At 38.0% G+C, this 22,212-nt stretch overlaps 1 protein-coding gene across 3 annotated transcripts; it reads right to left on the reverse strand.

The window, feature by feature from the left end:
- Nucleotides 1-18,216: 18,216 nt before the first annotated feature.
- Nucleotides 18,217-21,840, reverse strand: LOC129116758 (platelet-activating factor acetylhydrolase IB subunit alpha1-like). Of its 3 annotated transcripts, none has more exons than XM_054627478.1 (6): nt 21,751-21,840; nt 21,117-21,210; nt 20,654-20,743; nt 20,384-20,500; nt 20,095-20,217; nt 18,217-19,661 (listed from the first exon to the last, which is right to left on the reverse strand). In XM_054627478.1, the coding sequence occupies exons 2-6, from the start codon at nt 21,195-21,197 to the stop codon at nt 19,401-19,403; spliced, it is 672 nt and encodes a 223-aa protein (XP_054483453.1). In that variant the 5' UTR covers nt 21,198-21,210; nt 21,751-21,840; the 3' UTR covers nt 18,217-19,400. The 3 variants fall into 3 exon arrangements, with proteins under 3 accessions (XP_054483453.1, XP_054483454.1, XP_054483452.1); XM_054627479.1 differs by having other exon boundaries at nt 21,747-21,812; XM_054627477.1 differs by lacking the exon at nt 21,751-21,840 and adding an exon at nt 21,507-21,562.
- Nucleotides 21,841-22,212: the final 372 nt, after the last annotated feature.

The raw sequence follows: 22,212 nt of genomic DNA on the forward strand, positions 1-22,212 counted from the left end.
TGCATTTCCACAGACAATAGTTTTCAGCCTGGGCTATCTACTCAGCTGTGAGTGATCATTAAGTGAAAATTAGTTTAAAGGGTTTATTACAGTATTAAACGCATACTGGAGTGACCTTTCTTATCTTTTGTAGTTGATCCTTGGAACGTCAGCATCAGCGCACCTGACACCGTGTTTCCTGGCAGATTGAGTACATTCACCTGCTTGACGAGCTGTTCCTTAAATGTGGATTGTACTGTCAGATGGCAGTTCAGACAGGGTTTCCCCATCGGAAGCTTCTTTTCAGTCCATGAAAATGAGCTCAAGTGGACCCCTTCCATACCGGGAACAACCCAAAACTTCACCTGTGTTGCAGAAAATGCAGCGGCTGGACGCTCTGCTGAGGCCACCAAGTTGGTAGAAGTTTTAGGTACAGATACTCTCTACTTGCTCCTGTGTCTGCCATCACATCAGCATCAAGTTACATGTTTAATCCAGTTTAATGACCTGATTTGTCATCTTCACACTCACACAGGTGTTCCTCTCTCTGGATCAGAGGCGGTGCAGCTCAATGGACTCTCTGCCATGATCGTCAGCCTTGGACTGCTGGTGCTTTTTGATTCATAGATACTTTTTCTTTTATCTTGTTCATACAAACTTTTCATATAAAAAATACATTGGTTCCCCAATTTTAATTGATATACTGTGGATATAAATAAAAACATGTTTTTGAGGCCATGGAAACTAAATTTAATCAAAGTGTGGAAAAGAGAATGACTGAGGAAATTTTATAAAAAATTAACAATATCCATTTAAACCCCACTGTTAGCAGACAGCAGGCCTACTTGGTTACATTTGACAAAGCATATCTGATAAATTATTTCTCAGTTTATATAAATTAATTTATCTAACATAAATACAGGGCTGCAGAATTTATTTATTGCAGTGCAATTAGGTCATTCACATTTTTATCCGTTGTATACACATACAAATTCAGTTTTTTTTTTAATGCTACAATGACATATTTGCTCATAGTTATCATTTTTAATGAATGTTACTGGGACTCTGGATTTTAGCAATCAGCTGTCATCAGATCCTGCTGCAATTCTGTATCATTAATGTATAGTATAATCCAAAGTATAATCAATGTTTGCGGCACGTTAATTCTCTCTCTTATCGACTCTTTTGTCAATAATGCTGTCAGTTCTAAGTGTTTGTCATTAGCATCATAAGACATTGGGTGCGTTTCAAATGGCTTAGTTTTTGTTTTTTTTACTTCAGTTCGTACTGCAGCTGCCCTTACAAAGTACGCACTGTTGCATGCAGTGTGCACATATTGGGACAAACTACGTATTTTTGGCACACTGTATTTGACATACTATGTTTAAGGACATACTAAATATTTCCCTGACATAATAAATAACTTGGTAGTATGGATATAGGAACGCACAGAGAGTTTGTCTTGAAGTCGACCTCCGACCTGGATGTGTTACTGATTCACGCACATCTTTTAAGTCAGTTTCCATCTAAGAAATAACTGACTCCTTTATACTTATGTGTTTTTTAAATACACATGGTTAGTGACTCAAGAAAGTCCCTCTTAACCCCTGAAACCAAACAAATAAGACAGATAAGATAATCAATCAGAACTAACAGATAAGGGAGACAGAGGCCCCGGGTGTATTTTGCTTTTATATTTTTACATTTTATATTATCCGTCCATTTTGCTGTTACCTCTTTTTTCTCTCAGGATGTTGTCGCACTTGTTTCATATCATTTTAGCCCTGTGGTTTATTTGGAATGGGGAAGCAAAACTAGAAAACTATTTAAAACTACACTGTTTATGTCAAACTAAGGATAAAGAAATGCGATTCCACACCAAAGCCGAGTGATGTATTTGGCCTCCATACATGTTGGCCCTGCAGACCAAAAACAAAAAAACATGCAAAACACATTTAGTTAAAAGCTAAAATATCTGTGTACTTTGATCTCGGGGTTGTAGATTAATGTTTGGAACAGAAACAAACCATTTAACTTCTACTAAGCTAAACAACTACTTCTTTTATTCTTGTGGGTTTTTTTATATTGTTTTCTTGGCCTTTTCTTGCTTTTTCTTTACTTTTCTCTTCTTTACAGTTTTGGTAATGGCCTGCTGTTTGCTTGCCAAAAGGTGGTGCTGTGTTCTCAGTTACAAGTGGGCTCTATATTGAGCTATTTATTTCACTGCACTGAACATAACCTTAAGTTTAGTTTTGCTTAGTTGATACAAAACAGCTGTATAATTATAATACAATGATAATATAAAGTCCAAAGGCATATTTCCATTGTGTTACTTAATGTAAATAGCAATAGCAAAAAAACCTCAAGATGACTGAACATGAAAATCTTCATAATACAATCTTGTGTCATAATTATTAAAATTACTCCATGTCAAATATAAAGGATAATATATGATACAAAATTACATAAACTTATAACTAGGTGGGTCATCTTTTACAACACAATTTCTTATAAGCCATAATTCAACTTGAAAGGATTATTAACAAACGAATGTGGATCTGATTAGTCATGCCAGCAAAGCATCCATACACCCGCATCTGTTTGATTCTGCTCTGTTTTTGGGAAATGTGGTTCCTCTGGTCTGGGTGTTGGATTACAAAGCCAGGACATGAGGGCATCAAACATCACTTCAGGGCAGAAACTAGATATGAGTCAGATGTTATGAGGAGCATTCTTTTTTTCATTTAAAATTTTAATGATTTTTCAATGTATTATTATTATTAGTAGCATTAGTAGTATAACTATATTGTTATTGTCCTACCTTGATTGTTGTAATTAAGCATTACACCATACATTTTCATACAAATTAGGAACTTAAAGTATATAAAAACATAATACATCAGGGGTATGATATCACACAGTACTGGGATGATGACAAAACTTGAACATGCTCTTTGGATGTCATGGAAGCATTATTCAAACTATAGTCATTTTGGATGTGTGAAAATGCCCCTCAGGCAGTTTGGACTACATACAACATCATAATTCTAAGAGTGGTGGAAAAAGTTAGGTTCTATTTTGCTTAACATTTAATGCAATACAATGTAATAATAAACATACAGTATAATCACAAATGAATCATACCGAACAGTGTAGAAAGTATTGACATTTGCTCCACCTCTAACATTGACATTAAAGTGATGTTTATAAATAATATATCTTGAATCATTAACCTGTAATATAATATATATTTTTCTGAAATTGGCCATTCAGCATATGTATACTTTTACTTTGTTACTAAAAGATTATTCTGACGCTTATGCACTTTCCCTTCAGTAACATGTTAGTATTTGCTAGTTTTTTATGCGGAAGGAAATGAACTTGGCAGATCTTTTAAATCTCAAGGATAATTTGGAAATACTGAATAAACAATTCTTTGTAAAAAAAAATCCCTCCTATGACCACTATTTACAACACTGCCAAGCAGACAGCACCATGTATCAAACTTTAATGCAACAGCCTTTTCATCAAAAAGAAAAGTAGTAAATACTGCTATACATATGTACTGTCCAGTTCAATAATTAGAGGCTGTCCTTCAATGCTGCTACTCCTGCTCACCTTAACGCTCTACAAATAACACAGCCCAGTCATCAATCTCACCTCCTGTGTTTCAGCTACTCAACACAGGTGTGCTCAGATACTGAACTTTGCACCACGGCAGCTCAAATAATACCACGGGTGTTTACTGAGTGGTATTGTGAAAGGTATAATGGTTTGCCTACTCAATGTGTAATTATTATTATATTCCTTTATTGATCCCCATGGGGGAAATTCGGGTGTTGCAGCAGCTCAACTACACAGAAACAGATAATAAATACACATATTATACAATAAAATAAAAATAGAATAAAATAAAAAATAAGAATACAAATAAAAAATGTACAGTATATCCACATGGGGGGGCTGGTCAGCATGATGACAGACTGTGGTCTCCGCTGTTGTTGTACAGTCTGATGGCAGTGGGCACAAATGAGCGTCTGAAGCGCTCAGTCCTGCTCTTTGGCAGAATCAGCCGATGCTGGTAAAGACAGCATTACTTAATGACTGAAAGAGATGAGACGTGCACTGATTGAATTGTGAAAAAACAGATTTATCATATAGTCGGTCGTATAATCCAGCATATGGTCTACTTCCTCTCTCATAAATGAAAACTAGATGGTTGTTGATGTGTTGCTGCTTTCAAGATTTAGAACACTGAGTACACAGAGCAGAACGGATGGACATTATCAGCAAACATAAGCTGCTGCAGATGCAGGTGAATTCATTTTGAGTGTAAAGCTGCTGAAAACATGAGGAGTGGAATGAAGGTGAAGTCTTTGTCTATGACTCACACAGGAAAAAAAAAACCAGACACATGGGTACACCGAAACTTTAGGGTTAGGGATGAAAAAAAGATTAAAAAACCTCCCCGAAATCTAACACTGATCTAATGAGGGTCAAGGCAGGGGTAGACAGGACACTGATACTGCATACTACTCCTATGTAATTCTAATTATTTTGCCAAAAACAAGAAGAAACAAGTGAAAACAACTGGATAACTACCCACAACCCCTCACCCACAATCCGGCCTCACATACCTTCTGTCATAATTTGTCATTTTGCTCATTGACCATTTACAGAATTTACCCAAGATAGTAAACGGAAAATGTAATGCACCTTTTGTTAGCTTGACAAGGGTGACCACCAAATGACCAGAAACCACCTAACAGATAAGAACGGGGGTTTGCTGCTTTAGGTATTTATAGGTGGGGGGGCTGGACGCATGTACTAGTATAATAGAGAAGAATCAGTGAGGACTTCCTCAGACCATCGATGCAAAATGGAGAAGAAAAGTGAAGGAACCCTGGCTATTGTATTGCTGGCTTTAATACAAGGTAGTGACTTTCATACTTAAATATACTGCAGGGTACGTTTGTGTTATTTAAATAACAGTTATTAACAAACGTTCTATTCTTCAGGTGTTCTGGCCTCCGGTGCCGTTGTGGTCCAGCCTTCCATCAACCCTGCCGTCGTTGGGGACTCTGTGACGCTCTCCCTGACTCCTTCCACGGCTCTGAAGAGTGGGAGCTGGGCAGTGGGAGAGTCCCTCATCCTCACCTGGCTGGGGGATCAGCAGGCGGTTTTCCCCAGTCACAGCGGCAGGGCGTCAGTCAACGTCCTCACTGGAGCTCTCACCCTGAGCTCCGTCAAGGTGGCTGACTCGGGGTCTACGTGGTGCAGAGCAGTGACCCCCAGATTAAGGCCAATGCTTCCATCACTGTTCTGGGTGAGACTAAACAGCTTTGTTCAATAACTGAATTTAGTACTTCATCGTTTAGAGACTCTATAGCCTCTCCTAACCATTGCATTAGAAAAAAGCCCAAATGGCATTCAAAGTAAGAGTCTGGTTGGCTGCAATGAGAAGGGTTTCTTCAACAGTAATACTCACAACACAGTCTACTCTGCCTGATTGAACTTCATGGAAAAGATCAAATCTATCAATGTTAAATCAACTCACTTAAGACATTTATAAAGTTAAATTAGTACTAGTTTGTGTCATATTTCAGAAGGTAATATGAGTAGGATATTGTGTGACTTATTCCACAACTGCCTATAAAAAATTATGGTTTTTTTTATTATTATGGTGCAGATTGAATATCTTATTCAAGGACATTTCAGAGGGCAACTGTTTTCTGTCACAGAGTCTTGAGCCCTTATTAAGTTGCATTCCTTCATTATTTCCATCCTTTTTTTCTGACTTTTATTTGGGTAAGTGCTTTAAAGAAGGCTTTGAATAAACCTTGGGATTGCTGAGTAAATAAATTGTACAGAATTAATCACAAAAAAATGTTGTACAGTTTACCGTTTAATCCACATAAACCTTTCACTAAAAGATATTATTTGTTTTATAAAGATTGTCGTGCTATTTATAATGTCAAAGTAACACGCTTTGGATGCTGTCACTTTTTTTTTTAATTATATTTTTGTAATATTAGGTGTTCAACCTATTATGTGTTCAACCTGAATGACACAGGCAGTTATATGAAGGATATGTACAGTCAACAATGAAACCAGTTTTAGTGGCCTACAGAAAAATTTAATAAAAGAGCTGGTGTAGACAGAGACAGCAAAACAGGATAAGCATAAATCTTATGAGCAAATAAAGACAAGTTGACGGACAACAGTCAAACTGTAAGATCGTCAAAAACATGAATTATAATAAAGGTAATCAGAACACAGGAATAAAAACACTGAAGCATAAAAGAAAGTGAACATCAGCTCGTTGCAATGAACATGTACAGTTAGACACGTAGGAGGGAGAGGCTGAGAAAAATGTGCTGATTAATTGTTTACACTGCCCTTTTTACTGGAACAGGTTCCTGTTCTGAGGAAAAGAGAGCATCCATAAACAGTATTCACAAACGACCTCGTGATATTTGGAAATCAAATGCTGTTAGATCCGACCTGTGTTTTGGTTTTGCTGCCCTTTGTGCTCACATGGCCGCGTCCTCTGGCTAGTTTCTGTCTGTTTCTGTGTCTGTAGACACTCACCTTTGGACTTTCCCTTTTGTCTTCTTGTTCCTTCAGTTTAACAATGCCTATTCCTGCTGGGTCAATGGCTCCCAATATGTCCCTACATCCCCCATACGAAAGAAACTATAAGAATTATATCAGCATGTTGTATATGTATAAGACCATACCATGTTTTGCATTTTACCTCACATAATTAAGGTCTCCTAAATATAGATTTCATACAAAATTAGTAGACATGTAGACATACGTTCTTAAACCACCTTCTAATAAACCACTTTTTAGCTTGTAACAGATACCTTCATTTATGGTTATTACATTTTAAAATACTTTATAGATCAGATCAAAAAGGTAAAAAAAAAAAAGATGCATAGAATGCTGACAGAAAAAAACACATTACCCACTTATCAACATTACAACACCAGACTTGAAAGATAATTTTATTGAAAGAATCCTTTATTAATGAGTTCTTAAAGACGCTTTCTTTTGGATAAGCCATCAAGTCTGTGGTCAATAATGTAAGTCCTTAGGAAAGGATTCTAAAGTTTTACGTATGTATTTATATTTTTAGAAAGTGGTTTAGCATGAAAAATATAAATATTCTGCCCCAGCTGTTTAGGACAAAAAAAGAGGAACATCTCTCACTTTTAATTGTGATATCACAAAATAAAAAAGTAATACAATTTTCCCATTTACCACTATCTCCCTAAAAACTGAAGAGCTTCATAACGATAGATATTATGGCAGGGCTGTTGTATTGGACTGCATTAGATTGTCTTGGTGAAGCTAATAAAGTGGCCACAAAGTGTAGGCCTATGAAACATTAACATCCATCCAAAGACTCACTGTGTAAAACATGTTGATCCTTGTCTCATCCTCACAGAGCCGATCTCAAATGTGACGCTAGGAGCCAACCAAACCGACCTGATGGAGTTCAACAGTTCGGCAGTCGTTAGGTGCTCCGTCTCCTCTGGATCCTCTCCATCTTTCCTCTGGATGAACGGCAGCTCTGAGGTTAAAGCCAGTGACAGAGTTCAGCTCACTGATGGAGGCTCCACTCTCACAATACTTAATGTGACCCGCTATGACCAGGGACCCTTCAGTTGTCGTGTGTTCAATCCTGTCAGTAACGGAACCAGTGATCCAGTAAACTTTACTGTCAGTTGTGAGTAAGACGGAGTCATTTCAATCTTCATATGCTACAATTGTCCAGTTCTCCTAACAGAGCTCTAAAACGCTGTATTCCTCTTCTCTCTTCTATGTTTTTCTTTCTGTTATTTTATTCAGATGGTCCAGATAACATGGCGTTAACATTGAATGGACAGAACACAACTTCCTTTTCCATCGGATCCAATCTGACCGTGCTCTGCTCGGCACAGTCCAATCCTCCAGCTCAGTTTCAGTGGGCCTTCAGAGGAGAGCTTGTGAACACTTTGGGTCCATCATTGGAGCTGTTCAGTGTCCGAGAGGACCAAAGCGGTCCATATTCCTGTCTGGCCTTCAACAATCACACCAACATGAACAGCAATATCACCGCACACATCATGATAGCAGGTGAGTTTGTTAGTATAGTGACATCAAACTCCATATTTCCTTTTGTTTCTTACTTTTGTTTGTCTCCACAGAGCCTTCGTCAGGGTCTGAACGACAGGCTTTGAATGTGATACTCCTGCTGCTGCTATTGTTAGTTGGGTTCCTCTTCCTTTTGCCAGGCAAGTTGTAGAATAACATCTTTATGACATTGATACACTTCAAAATAATAATGTAATTTGTGTATTGACATAATATTCTGCATTGTTTAGAAGAAAATAGGTAGAATATCCCTTTAAAAATGGTGACACTACATTAATTCAGATCAGTTCAAGTGTTGAACATGATATAATGAGTTAACTAGTTAGATTAATGCAGCAGGGGGCAGATATAAGGTCAAACTTTATTATATTTCCATAACTGATAACTATGCTGAATATTTATCAATTCAAAGTTTGATTTATGAAATGTCTGAAATTTGGGACAAATTACAATCATGATCTTCTGAAGCCCAAGTTAAAAGTTCAAACATCCTGTTTTGTCCAAAACCCAAAAAGATGTTTATTTTCCCATCATTGAGAACTAAAAATAGAGCAAAAAATCTCAATGGAACCAGTGAATTAATTCTAGCATTTATGATTTTATTTTTGTGTTTTTGATTAATCAATTCAAATATAGGCAAACCTCTTCTAAACTATTTATACACAACTAAGTTGCCACTTACAGTAATATATCTAACATGACTAATAACTGGAATAACTGCCTCTCTTTCACAGATGTCGGCGGCTCAATGACTCCATGAAAAACTCTGATGCGATGAAATGGATCGGAATCAGTGAACCTTTAACACGAATACAGCATTCAAGACCGATTCTATGTACCTTGAACTGTTTTATTTTTTGATTAACATTACTCAGTACTTTGTACAACTGCATAGCTCAAATATAACAAAGGTACAGGTAGATTAACTGTAATAACCAGCCAAAATACTATCTAATTGTACGCTTAAAAGAAATGCCACCGGCCGACTCTTGTGTTGTACCATTACGTTTTTGTTGGCCATTAATTTACTGTATAGCACTGTATTCTTGATTTCCACCAGAATTGCTCCCATTATTAAAGTAAAGTTAAGTATTCAAAATAAAACTGAGAATAATGCACTACATGCTGCAATTGCTGATTTAAATGCAGTATTAAACAATGAGGAAATGTTATATTTCTGTGGCTGAGCTCAAAATAAATTATAAGAAAAATCTGATAGAAAATTCTGATATCCTTTGTTGGTGAACAAAGATATAAATTCTGTGGGTCTTTGGTTACATTAAACAAAGAGATAGACGGTCCCCCCAAATAAAAGCTAAATTGTTGAATGACAAGTCATTTATTGTTATAGATGTGGAGGGACCAGTGATGAATATTTAAAAGGATTCCAAATTATGTTTAATTGACAAATTAAACATAAAACCTGAAATATTCTATGAGCTTTCCTTTTTGTCTTTCAGTCTTTTTCTTTATTTTCTACCTTCGTTGTGGGAAGATGTGTTGTGTAAGCCCACAGTATATTTTGCATCACAGAACCAACAATCCACTTAATGGGTCTTCACCTTGGTTAAACTTCATTGTCTTAGAGCACACTGACAAAATATCACGATCCCCTTCTCTGGTTGGTTAAAAGTTGTTGTTAGAACAACCAAGGTTTACAGTAAATGGACACTCCTTTGTGTGGACCGGTGTGGACGAAGGCAAAACAAGGTGTGGCCAGGACTGTGAGGTGGCAAGGTGATGGTAGGGGGTAAGCATTAACATCATGAGAACAGAGCACTGGAGGAAAGCAGAGCAAATATTTACTGATCAAAAGTCGGCTGTGTCCATACGATATCCCCAGATTTCTATTAATCACAGCCAGAGTCAAGTCCATTTAGCTGGCAAGGAAGACTTCAACCAAAAAAGAAACTTAAGAGTGAAATGGAGTCTCCAGTGGCGCTGGTGCTGATTCTGTTCACGACAACCTTTGCAGAAGGTAAGAATTATTTTAAATTATATCGATTCACTTCAGTCCAGGGAGACATTTTATAGATTTTTTAATGTGTTTCTTTGTGTTTGAAAGTGCTTTGACCAGTATTTTACTATTTAATATATGCATGCAGAAGATAACTACATTTAAGTGTGACCAAGTGTTCTTTGCTTTCCTCTTATATTTATTACCTCACATTCAACTACTGTGTAAGATAAATAAAGCTCAGTCTATACGCTAACTTGCATACTCAAAAAACAAAAAGACAAAAGACTAGAGCAGCGTCTTGAGCTATAATGGTCACCTGCATGAAACATTTGGGAGATTGAGACAGCTTTGCTCGAGTCCTAAATTGGTCTCATGTCTTTAGTTTCAGTCTTTAAATGAATTGATTAGGACATTTTGACTGAAATTATTTTGTTTTAATATCATAAAAAATCACCAAAAACGCATGAAGAAATATTAAAACATATAGTAGTTAGCACAATACTACTATCACACAAAGCTAATAGTCCAATGTGCTCTCTTTTTAACATAAGTAAAGTACAGTCAAAACAATACTAAGAGTTTACATCTGAGGCTGTACTTGAACTAAATGCTGGTGTCAGTGTGACTCGTCATATTATGATATTAAGCACTTGCCTTATAGCAAAGTAAATCTGAGGATGATGGGAATTACAAGATTTTTGGCCATAATTTGGCTGAATAGTTGACAAATAAAAGTTTTGACCAGATGATGGTAATGGATTATATGTTAAGAGATCATAATGATTACAATTTATCCTCAGGTGGATATGAATGTCTGTGAAAAGCATTTTAGAAATCCATCCATTAGTTTGAGTCGGGACCCAAGTGGTGGACTTGCCTACCATCAGATCAATGTTATCATCTATTGAGCAATGCTGCTAGCAAGGCTTATTAAGTTCAACTCATAAGAGTCATGTTTCCACCTCTATTGAAAGAGGACATAACAGTTCCAAGCCACTTCATCCCATGTTTCTACAAAAACCTGCAAAACTGTTTATTTTTTTTCTTTGCAGTGCTGATTTCAAATGTGACTTTGAAGGCAAACGCAACCAACCTGGTGGAGTTCGATGACACAGCAGTTCTCACGTGCTCTGTGCTCAACGGCTCGTCCCTGTCTTATGTTTGGCTGAACGGCAGCACTGTGGTCACAGCCGGGGGCGGAGTACAGCTCAGCGATGGGGGTGCCACTCTCACCATGATCAAGGTGACCCGCTATGATGAAGGGTGGTTCAAGTGCAATGTGTCCAATGGTGTGAGCCATGAAAGCAGTCTCCCTGTTTATCTGAACATCAGCTGTGAGTTTGCACTCAACAAAGATTATATATACAGTAGATATGTATGTAATCAAACAACATCAACACCTAAAACAATTTCCCTCTTGTTGTTTCATCAGATGGTCCAAGTAACATATTGATGGTGATCATGCCCATGAAGTCCACCTACATAACAGGATCTAACATCACACTGTCATGCTCAGCGGAGTCCAGCCCTCCAGCGACGATCCAGTGGATGCTTGATGGGGCTTACTTAAATCAGTTTGGCCCAAAGCTTCAACTGGTTACTGAGAGCCACTCAGGAAATTACCAATGCGTATTTCACAACACAGTAACATCCAGGTTCAGCAGCAAAAGTGCAATGATCAGGATTGTGGGTAAGGTTGTATTTGTGGTGTTTTAGGGGGTATTTTATGTGCCTTTGATTTTGTTTATCTCAGCAAAGACATTTAGATTACTTTAAAGAAGAATAGTTTAACATTTTGTGGTGTATGCATATTTGCTTTCTTGCAGAGAGTTAGATGAGAGAATTGACCCTGGAGACAGCAGCCAGTTAGCTAAGTTTAGCATTAAGACTGGATACATGGAAAGGGCGAGCAAAGAACTAGCATGGCTCTGTTGGAAGATAACAAAATCTGCCCAACAGCACCTCTTAGTGTAAAAACGTATACTTTTGGTTTTACATGCTTGATCGTTTCTTGCCTGGGACTTTGTGAAATCTTGTTGTCACCATAATGTTGCCAGGCAACCAGTTGAGACACATTTTTACACTTTTTTTGATGTTGTAAGATTCAGAGATGCAGGTGTGCAGATTTCTTTTTTTTACCTTGTGGGAGAGCCAGGCTAGCTCTGTCCCCCTCTCTGCAGTCTTTATGCTAAGCTAAGCTAAGATAAGATAAGCCAACTGGCTGATTGACAGATAGGGGAGTGTTCACAATTCACAATTCTCATCCAACTCTTGGCAAGAAAAGGTCAAATGAGTGTATTCCCCAAAATGTGAAACGGCTTCTTGAAAATTGGCAATGACATATGCACTTCACTCAACCCACTTACATGTGCAAGTTTCAATTACTCTATTCCCTTCTCCTCCTATAGAGCCAATAGTAGCAGTTTGGGTGAATCACACAGATGGACCAGTAATACTTCATGAGCCGTTCAGTCTGGATTGTGAGGTGACTGGATCTGTTGCCCGCATTCAGTGGAGGAGGAATGGTCAACTGATTACAGCTGACAAGACAACCTCCTTTGGCATAAACAACAAGACATTGATTATCATCCAAATCCAAGAATCAGATGATGGGGACTATCAGTGTGAAGCTTTTAATGCTGTGAGCAACATGACCAGCAGCCTCTACACAGTTGACGTAATCTGTAAGTATTTTAATCTCTTACTCCCTCTCTATTGCAGATACACAAAAAGTAGTAATATAAAACAATGTAACCTCTTAGTATTCCACCCCAAATAGTTTAATACTGTAGTTTTCAAAATTATGGCCACAACTAGTAAATTTCTCACAAAATACAGACTGAAATGAACAAAACATGAGATTGTCGGTACCAGGTTATCAAAAGGTGGTCTTCTCCGTTCATGCACAGTTCTCAGTTGTTTGAATGTTTTCAATCAAGGTGTTAATCCATGTGTTTAGATGGACCACAGATGCCAACTATCATGGGACCAAATGTCGCAAAGACAGGAGACAATGCTACCTTCAGCTGCTACGCGTCATCAAACCCTCTCAGCTCCTACAAATGGTTCTTCAATGATTCTCTAGTGGCCAATACGTCCGATTATGTCACACCTCCTCTTACCGAAGACATGAGAGGGATGTACACTTGCATGGCCTTCAACAACATCACCGGCAAAAACAGCACTGCATACACAATGCTCACTGTCATTGGTGAGACTTGGATTGCCATTTTTATGTTTCTGTAAAAATGTTTCTGAAAGGTGGTACAGGAGAGAACCATTTAACTCTTCTCATTTTTTGCTTTGTTTTCAGAATTTATAGAGATTGTGCAAGTTGAACCACAGATGAATCCCGCCATAGAAGGTCATTTTTATAAGCTAACATGCAATGTGACTGGACCTGCTGAGCATGTTTACTGGATGAAAAATGGTGAGCCACTGCATGAAGACAACACAACTGTTTTCTACATGGATAACAGGACAGTCACTTTCAACCCACTCAAACAAAATGATACTGGACACTACCAGTGTATGGCCATTAATGCTCTTTGGAACATGACCAGCCCTGCGTACATGCTTTTTGTGAACTGTGAGTAACATCCAAAGGATTTATTTCACTGTAAATTACATTTTCATATTCTGTAGTGCATAATGAGAGCCTGACCCCTCATTTGCTGTTGCAGTTGGACCAGAGACACCAATGATTGATGGGCCAGCTTTTGCTAAGAAAGGTCATTACGCGGTCTTCCACTGTTCTGCTATGTCGATGCCTCCCAGTCAGTTCAGCTGGTGGTTCAATAGCTCCAACATGGTCAATTCTTCCATCTTTACAACTGACGTTTTGTCACTAAACATGAGTGGAGAATACACCTGCATGGCCTTCAATAATGTGACGGGAAAGACCATCACAAAATCCAAGATGCTCACAGTCATTGGTAAGAATATCAGTGGGTTTGCCTCCTGCAATGCATGTCGTGTCACTGTACGATCGATCAAATCCTGATGGATTTCTGCTGTTTTTCTCTGTCCACAGAGGCAATAGAGTCTGTGATCAGAAACAACACAGTTCCAATAAACTCTGAAAACTTCACTCTCACCTGTGACGTCACTGGGCCCTATGACACGATACTGGATGAAGGACAACATGCACCTCAACATGACCCACTCTGTCGCAGACCCTCACATGTCCTACCACGTTGTAAACAACACGCTACATTTCACTCCGGTGACCTTGCACAATGACGGGACATATCAGTGTGTGGCTACCAATCAGGCTGGTCCACATGGAAGCCCCAAATATATGCTCCTGGTGAACTGTGAGTGTTGGAAAAAATATATCGATGTTTTTTATTCGTCTCATTCAGTCAGTTAAATCAAACATATGTTGCATGAAAAATATATTAGTATGTAAATCCCTGACAGTAGTGTAAAGGAAAAAAACAATGCATCATTTTATATCATCATTTGATTAATGATCAGGTTTGATAAACTAACATCACCTCCTAAATAACTGACACTATCTAACAATGATATTAACTCACACATGAGCACCTTGTTGATCATGGGACTACGTGGATGATACAAAAACATATTTACGTTTGCATTACACAAACTGGTGTAATTAAGCAAAATAATGGATATTTACTCTATCACTCTATCTCTCTCTCTCTCTCTCTCTCTCTCTCTCTCTCTCTCTCTCTCTCTCTCTGTGTTTGCAGATGGCCCTCTGAGTGTCAATATCTCCGTTCCAGATTCAGCAAAACTTGACCACTTCGTGTCCCTGACATGCTCTGCTGATTCTCGGCCAGATTGCAACTTCTACTGGTTCTTAAACAATAAGACATCAGCGGCTCTAAAGACGGGCTCTGTCATCACTTTCCTTGCGACGAAAGAGAATGAGGGAAAATACACATGTAAGGCGACGAACCCTGTGACCAATATCACAAAGTACCAGACCAAAGCCTTTACTGTCACTGGTGAGTGAGCCTTTCTTCATAAGTAATTTGGTGATGTTTTATGAGCTGACAATCCTCTTTGTTGTCCATAAATGTGAAAATTTACCTTCAGCTTCCCAGGTTGATTAAAACACTTCATAGTAAATCACAGCACATAGAATAAATAGCACAATATTCACAGTACCGACGACAATAGCAGCCATTTTTGGGGTTTGATTTGGTGTGGTACTTTTTTAATGAAACAAAATACAATATTTTGTTTATCTTCAAAACATTTTTGTGTATTTGAATTTTCTTAGAAAAGTTACAAATCGGGAATATTTGAAAAACAAAGATGATTACATTCATCTAAATAATTTTGCAAGTGATTACTACTGATAAAACACTATTAGAATAGATGCTATATAATTTATGATATCTCTTGTTGTATAAAATGTAACATGCGAATGATTTGTAATGTTTAATGTCCCTTTGTCTCTCTTAGCTCACGCCTCCGCCCTCCGCTCTCCATCCAAAGGTGGTTTGATAATGTTGGGTATGTTTGCTTTGACTGTCTCTGTGCTGTTCAACTGAGTTCTCTGCCCTGAGAAATACATTCAGACTGAAAGGCATCTTAGTCCCACTACAGTCTTACAATTTTTTACTGTTTAATCAATGATCAGATGCCACTTTATCAGTTCTTGTGGGTTTGTGCTGAAAAGACAAATAAAAATTCAAAAGAATGACAGACTTCAATTCAAGTTTCAGTTTGTTGTTTGATATATATTTCCTTTTGTCAAATTTATTTTCATAAACATACCATCTTATTGTTTTGCCTTTTTGGGGGTTTTATTTAAAATGTTTGTATTGTTATTAAGTAAAAATATTTCTATTAGTGTTATTGTGATGGTCGTTGTTTATTAAAAATAATTATATACATTTGCATAGTTTAAAAGGTGTATTCCTCTAAAATAACTGCGTACTCTTTTGGTACAAACTGCAATTCTTCACTCTAACACCAGCAGCTTTTTTTGTTATGTGTAATAATATTAAAACTGTAAGTAAATGTTATCATTCTTTAATTCTTGGTATTTATTTCTTAATCAATAAATAATCAACAGAATCATTTTGTGGGCATTCATGCAAACTTTTGTCAAGGAAACATTGTCATGAACAATTTTCCTGTATAAAAAACAAAACAACAAAGAAAGAAATGTGTATGATAGTATACATCGGATTAACATCACCATATACAGTGTAATAATATGTGTGTTATGAGGTTCTTCTAATGTTGTTCATATAGGCACACTGGGACCAAACTTCCTGGTCTTACTGCCCTTCTTCTCTTCTTTCATCCATTGTCTTACGTTTTTTTTCTTCTGGCAACATGTTTTCCCTGTTGGTTTTAATAAATCCACACAGACGAAACAATAGGATGAGAAAAAAAAAATGTTTGTTCACCGTCCAAAACATTAAAAAACGTCCCTTTTAGAGTATTTATATTTATAATCACCTTTCAGTTTAAGCCAGGGGAACATACTGAATGCAAGACTGATCTCACTTTAAACTTTGTTTATTTATGAATTTCCAAAATGATATATGTAACTTACATTTTGCATGCTTGGCAGTGCACCTGCCAGATGGCTGACAAACACAGCGTTTATTCACCAACTCTCTTCCCTTTCCTACGGTGACCCAAATACACAAGGTTAGGATTAATGCACTCCATTGATACTCGATACATATAATCATAGGATCTGATCAGAGCCTTTGAATATATGTAATGCTATAATAGATGTGTTTTTGTTCATGTTATACCTTCGCTGTGACACACTCTGATGCGCTTTCTTGGGATGTTGACTGGATATGCAGTGGTCAGTGGTTCTCCAACAGCAGAGGCTATGACACAATTGATATCAAACTTAATCATAATAATTTGATTGAATTACATAAATAATGAACCACTCTTGTGGAAAATGTGTTTTAAACATTAATCTCACAAACCATCTGTGAATTTGCTGACAGCCAATGATTCTGTATGTTTCTCCGGAACACCTTTAAGAAAATGAAGAAAACAAATCAAACGCACAAGATGTGATTTTGTACTTTTCTAACTCAGAACATTGTCTCATTCTGATAAAGTATACAATACCTTGGCTGTGATCGGTGAATGCAAGCAGTACAAGAACCATCAGCAAAAACATCGTTGATCCCATGTTGTAGTTAAGCCAGTCCAATACAGTGAGTCCAGGTAAAGAAGTCTTGCATGTGCACTAACTTCAGCCCCAGTGAGGGAATGAAATGGTTTTTGTTGTTGTTGTGGCTCTTTATAAAGGGTGGTGTTGATGTCTGAAATTATAGCCGTGTCACATTCATCGACTGCCAGGTATATGAAGCATGAAGCCTGCCCAACCAGCACCTTTCACAGTGGGTGACTGTGAATAATAGGAAATGTAAACCTCTGCCAAAGTGATTGTGGTTTTAAGTAATGGAACATTGATGTGAGAAAGTGAAGGACCCACATGAACCTGACCTGCGCTGAAAGAACATTTGGATGCCAGATGTGCCCATGTTTTAAGTCTTAAGTGAGACTTTTCCTACAGGGTCTTGTTTTATGGGATCTTACTTTGAGTATTTAGGTGTGTTCCTACCTTTTCACATTGAGACACAGCTGAGATTGAATTTTGTCTTCAGTATGCATCTGTTACACTCAACGTGAGGAAACTGAGATTTCAACATTTTATTTAAGCTCCTCTTGCTTGGTTGGTGTGCAGCACGTATTGTGAATTATAAATTCCTGGCCAAAGTTTTTCATGCTATACAGATTGGCCAAAAATCAATCAAAATTATGTGTCCAAATCGTCAGTTATCACATTTAGGATCATGCTTCCTAGACGACTGCCAGAATTGTAAGTATAAGGTATTGTATTATGTGTAATGACTGTTGGATTCAGGTTATGGGCAGAGCGAGACTTGTTCACCCTCCTAAAGTTTCAGAAAGCATGTCTGCGACTTGACCGGGAGCAGTCAACCAAAATAAATACATCACTTATAAACGTAATCTATGTGTTTGCACTCATAATGAACCTCTGGGTTCAGTCTTGAGGCATAAAAATGTAGCACCGCATCAGTGAAAATGCATCAATTTATCTTTCTAAGTATCAGCAAAAGTATGATTAATCAATCAAGGGACACTAAAAACACTTTTTTCATATTTAATGCATTCTTCCATCTCTTACACAATCAGCCATCCCGAAGCATAATTCAAGTTTGTAGCACATTCCTTCTATAAGAGGCTCAGAAGCATTTTAGTGTGAAGTCAAGCCTTTTGAAATGGTCTGATTGGCCATTACGTTGCAGATGAGATTAAACTTGAAGCACAAGCAACGTTAGATATATCTATACAACTTCACAAGCTACTCAAATACATCTATGTTTGCAACAAAGCCTCTCGCGTCAAAATCTGTTGCTGTTATTATACGTGAAGCAAAAGGTACAAGGACAATAATGAGACATGTGACATGATAAAAGGCAAGTAAACAGCAATGGTCAATCAAAAACATTTGGTCATACAATTTAACATATACAAAAAACACCAGACATCACAAGAGTAAATAAAGCTATTTTCAAATAAATGTAACTTAGTGAAACCAAAATGACGAATGACAGCAATTTCCTGGTAAGGGCAGTTCTTGTATCTCATATTTTTTTGCCAGACATATCCTGGCACCTAAAGAGTCAAAGCCTCACAACCTTTTCCAACTAGTTCCTGTTCCAGTAGCCTCAGGCAGACAATGTTCTTTGTCATGGAAGTTTTTTCTCTTGAAAAGCAGATATATGTCTATATTTTGAGGTAAATTGGGCTTTTATAGTCAAATGAGATATAAATACAGTTTTTAATCATGAGCAGCAACTTGAATTTTGACCTACGGAAGCTGTATAACTGTTCACATCCAGTGTCATCCCTTCAGTTGACATTTCACTGTCTGCGTCTGAGCCCAAAGGGTGACAGCCAGGGAGTTCCCCTTCTCATATTCATCAGCAGAAGACTGGAATAACCCTTCATTGGAAAAACACTTTGAAAACCCAAAGCTAGTGGAACAGATGATAACCGGGAATTGAGGCAAGACTTTGTCTCTAAATAGCACAGCACATTTAATTTCTGACTGCATCATAAACACAAAAATAAGCTTTATGGTCCCATTATCTGTAACAGTGGTCATCAACCCTGGCCATGAAGAGGACTAACACAAATACTTTTTGCAGCTCTTAGCCCCAAGTGATTGATTTGATCCATCATACAAGGTGTTTATAGGCTGATTGTGATGTTCTCTGTGGACAGGGATGAGGACCACTGTGGTAGTGTGATTTTGAGCCCTTGTTGCTCAGTTCTCTGCAGGCTTTTCTAGCATGGACTTGAGATGGGCGTGCAGGGGTTCGCACACAACCTGGTAGCCCTGAGGGGTCAGGTGAAGGTAATCGTACATGTCCTGATGGGAGATGCTACCATTGGAATGGACGAAGCCTGGGTCCACGTTGAAGAAAGAGGCGTGGGGGAGTGACGATACAGCCTCCTGGACCAGCATGTTCACCTTGGCATTTCGCTCCCGCAGAGGATTTGGCGATTTACCTCTGGGCAATATACCCTGGAAAACAGATGTATGGGTGTTATTATTTAAAAGAAAGAGCAACTATTAGCATTTTTAGTAATATTATAAGTAATTCATACATCAATGTAAATATAAAATTACAATTAGACTAAATCAGACATTACTTTCCCACCCAGGACAGTTGAATCGCCTATGACGTTTGTAGCCCCACCAAAGATACAGAAAGTTCCCAGGTAGCTCCCTTTCAGCTTTTTAAATACAATGTAAAATGTTGCATATCTCCAAACAGTTGACACACAGTCCATTTGTCTATTGTTTACCTAATCTCACAAAGCTGAGATGGAACTAATAGGGATGGCATCTCTGTGCACTCTAATGGTTGTATGAACGTCATTTGTCATTTCTTAACGCACACGCAGGTGAGTAGATAACACTTCCTTTAAGGAATGAATCCCCCAAAAAGACCTACAAGCACAAGTGTCCGGGCGTGTGGGAGCTTGTTCTTGATGACTTGGACAATAGCCATGATGCCTTCACAGATCTGTTCAGCAGTCTGACCATGATTGTTAGTTCCTACCCACAGCACCACAACCTATAAAAACAAAAAAGAAAGGGATTGCATGACTGAGGACATGTCATTGATATTTTAGGGTCATTTCACTTGGAATTTGGATTTTATCACACATATAAGCACAATGAGTCTATTGTACGGATAAACAAGCCCAATCATGTTCTCTTTATTTGGCAAGGATATGCACCTTTGGGCTGATGTTATCCAGCTCGCCGTTGCTCAGTCTCCACAGCACATGTTGTGTTGCATCACCACCGATCCCAAAATTGAGGGCATGGAGAGGGGAGAACAGCTGCCGCCATATCTGCAGACAAACCACAACAAAGAGTCCACGTGTTAAAACCGAAGTTCACACTATTTGAAAGCGTACATTGATGATGATGATGATGAGAACAAGACACACTATTAAACTCTGTATACAGAACCAGATACAGTTCATGTGTGATTTATGTTTTACCCCAAACTGGTGCATGAGCTGTACAAGAGAGTCTCCAACAAACAAGACATCAGGTTCTTTGTCTTTGCTGTCGGACACGAAGCGGTTGTGCTACAAAGAGAAAAAGGAAAAAGACAAATATACAGTTATAGCAATCAACTCCCGCATGAGAAATTCAGACACACAAAATTGCCTCTTGTATATGCTGTGATTTAAGTATAATTAGCTTGACAAATTTATCAGTGGATCTCATATCAGTGCCATGCCAATCTAATGAAAAACTAAAAAAAAACTGCTTATTTACAATTACAATACTGTTCTCACCAACTGTCTACCAATGAATAATTTATCCGTTTTGTTTTATTCACACATTAGCAACAATGCAGACTGGGATAAACTTGCAACTTCATGGCTGTTATGCTGTAGCTATGTAAAACACAGAGGGAAGTAATAGAACAAGTCATAGTAATAGTATTTAACACACCAGAGACATCCATCGTCCATCTCCCTGGGTGTCTTCACAGGGAGTGGGTGTGGCGGCTGGGTTTGGGTCTTCTGCACTCATGACTTGGCTCTATCTGTGTGGGGAAAGCAATCACGTAGGGTTGTTGATGCTATTTAACAACGCAAACAAGCCGATAATCCACAGACTACAGCTAGAACTGCGAGCTAAAGCCAAGGTTTGGTAGAATTAGCTCCAGCAGCTAGCCTGCCTGCTGAAACACAACCTAGATGGAGCTGATCTAACAGAGATACCGCTCACACAAGCAACGCAGATTGTTATTAACGTCAAATTATTTTGTATTATGCGAAAGGGAAAGGAACGAGCTTTATAGAGCAGCTACATTTACAGATATTAATGAACATTGGTTACCATGAAATCAAAAAATCGTCATCTCCCAATTCAGTTTCAGGAAGTACATTTTCACTATAGTCGACTGTACCATTATTGTCCGTGGGCAACAACAAATATTTTTACGTGTATTTTAAAATTGTTCCATATTTTATTAGCAATATATGCAGTACGTTGAATGAAAGAACACACCTTATTAAAAAAATGACAAACAAAACATTGTTCAATCGAAGATAAATATAGAAGATGAGACAGTTCTACCTACTCGTCTGTGAAAGTGGACTCGTCCAGCTCGGGAGTGTTCGCGGGAGTTGTTGCTGCGCAAAGAACGCGCATCCACTACGACATGTTGCTGAGCAACGACAGATTTACATGTGGGGGCAGAAAACGCACTGACGGTAAGCAGTGCTGTTCATTCACCATTTTAGGTTTGTTTAAAAATGTTTCACTGTTTGTCTCGTATGACACGTGCCCAAAGTTAAGGTTAGTATGTGTTTCTTATCAGCTAAAGCTTAAATACCTTGAAGTCATACACGTGAGCCTCAGGTAAAAGTGCACCTGGTGAGTGACGTCATCATCACCTGTCTGCTAACCACATCACTAGCTTAGCATAGTTAACAGATAGGATACAGTGACTGGCTTGTTGTGAGTGAGAAGACATGTTTTATTGGCCTTTGGTGAAAATGAACAATGTTTCTTTTTTGAATATCTGTTGTTTTTGTGACAG

This window comes from Anoplopoma fimbria, unplaced genomic scaffold (genome assembly GCF_027596085.1).
Source record: "Anoplopoma fimbria isolate UVic2021 breed Golden Eagle Sablefish unplaced genomic scaffold, Afim_UVic_2022 Un_contig_8977_pilon_pilon, whole genome shotgun sequence".
Classification (NCBI taxonomy): domain Eukaryota; kingdom Metazoa; phylum Chordata; class Actinopteri; order Perciformes; family Anoplopomatidae; genus Anoplopoma; species Anoplopoma fimbria.

Excerpts from the sequence above, each read along its gene's own strand:
- LOC129116758 (XM_054627478.1), bottom strand. The coding sequence starts at position 21,197 with ATGAGTGCAGAAGACCCAAACCCAGCCGCCACACCCACTCCCTGTGAA. Across the intron at positions 20,501-20,653 it reads AGCTCATGCACCAGTTTGGG|ATATGGCGGCAGCTGTTCTC; the intron begins GTAAAACATAAA and ends GTTTGTCTGCAG. Across the intron at positions 19,662-20,094 it reads ACGCCCGGACACTTGTGCTT|GGTATATTGCCCAGAGGTAA; the intron begins GTAGGTCTTTTT and ends TCTGTTTTCCAG.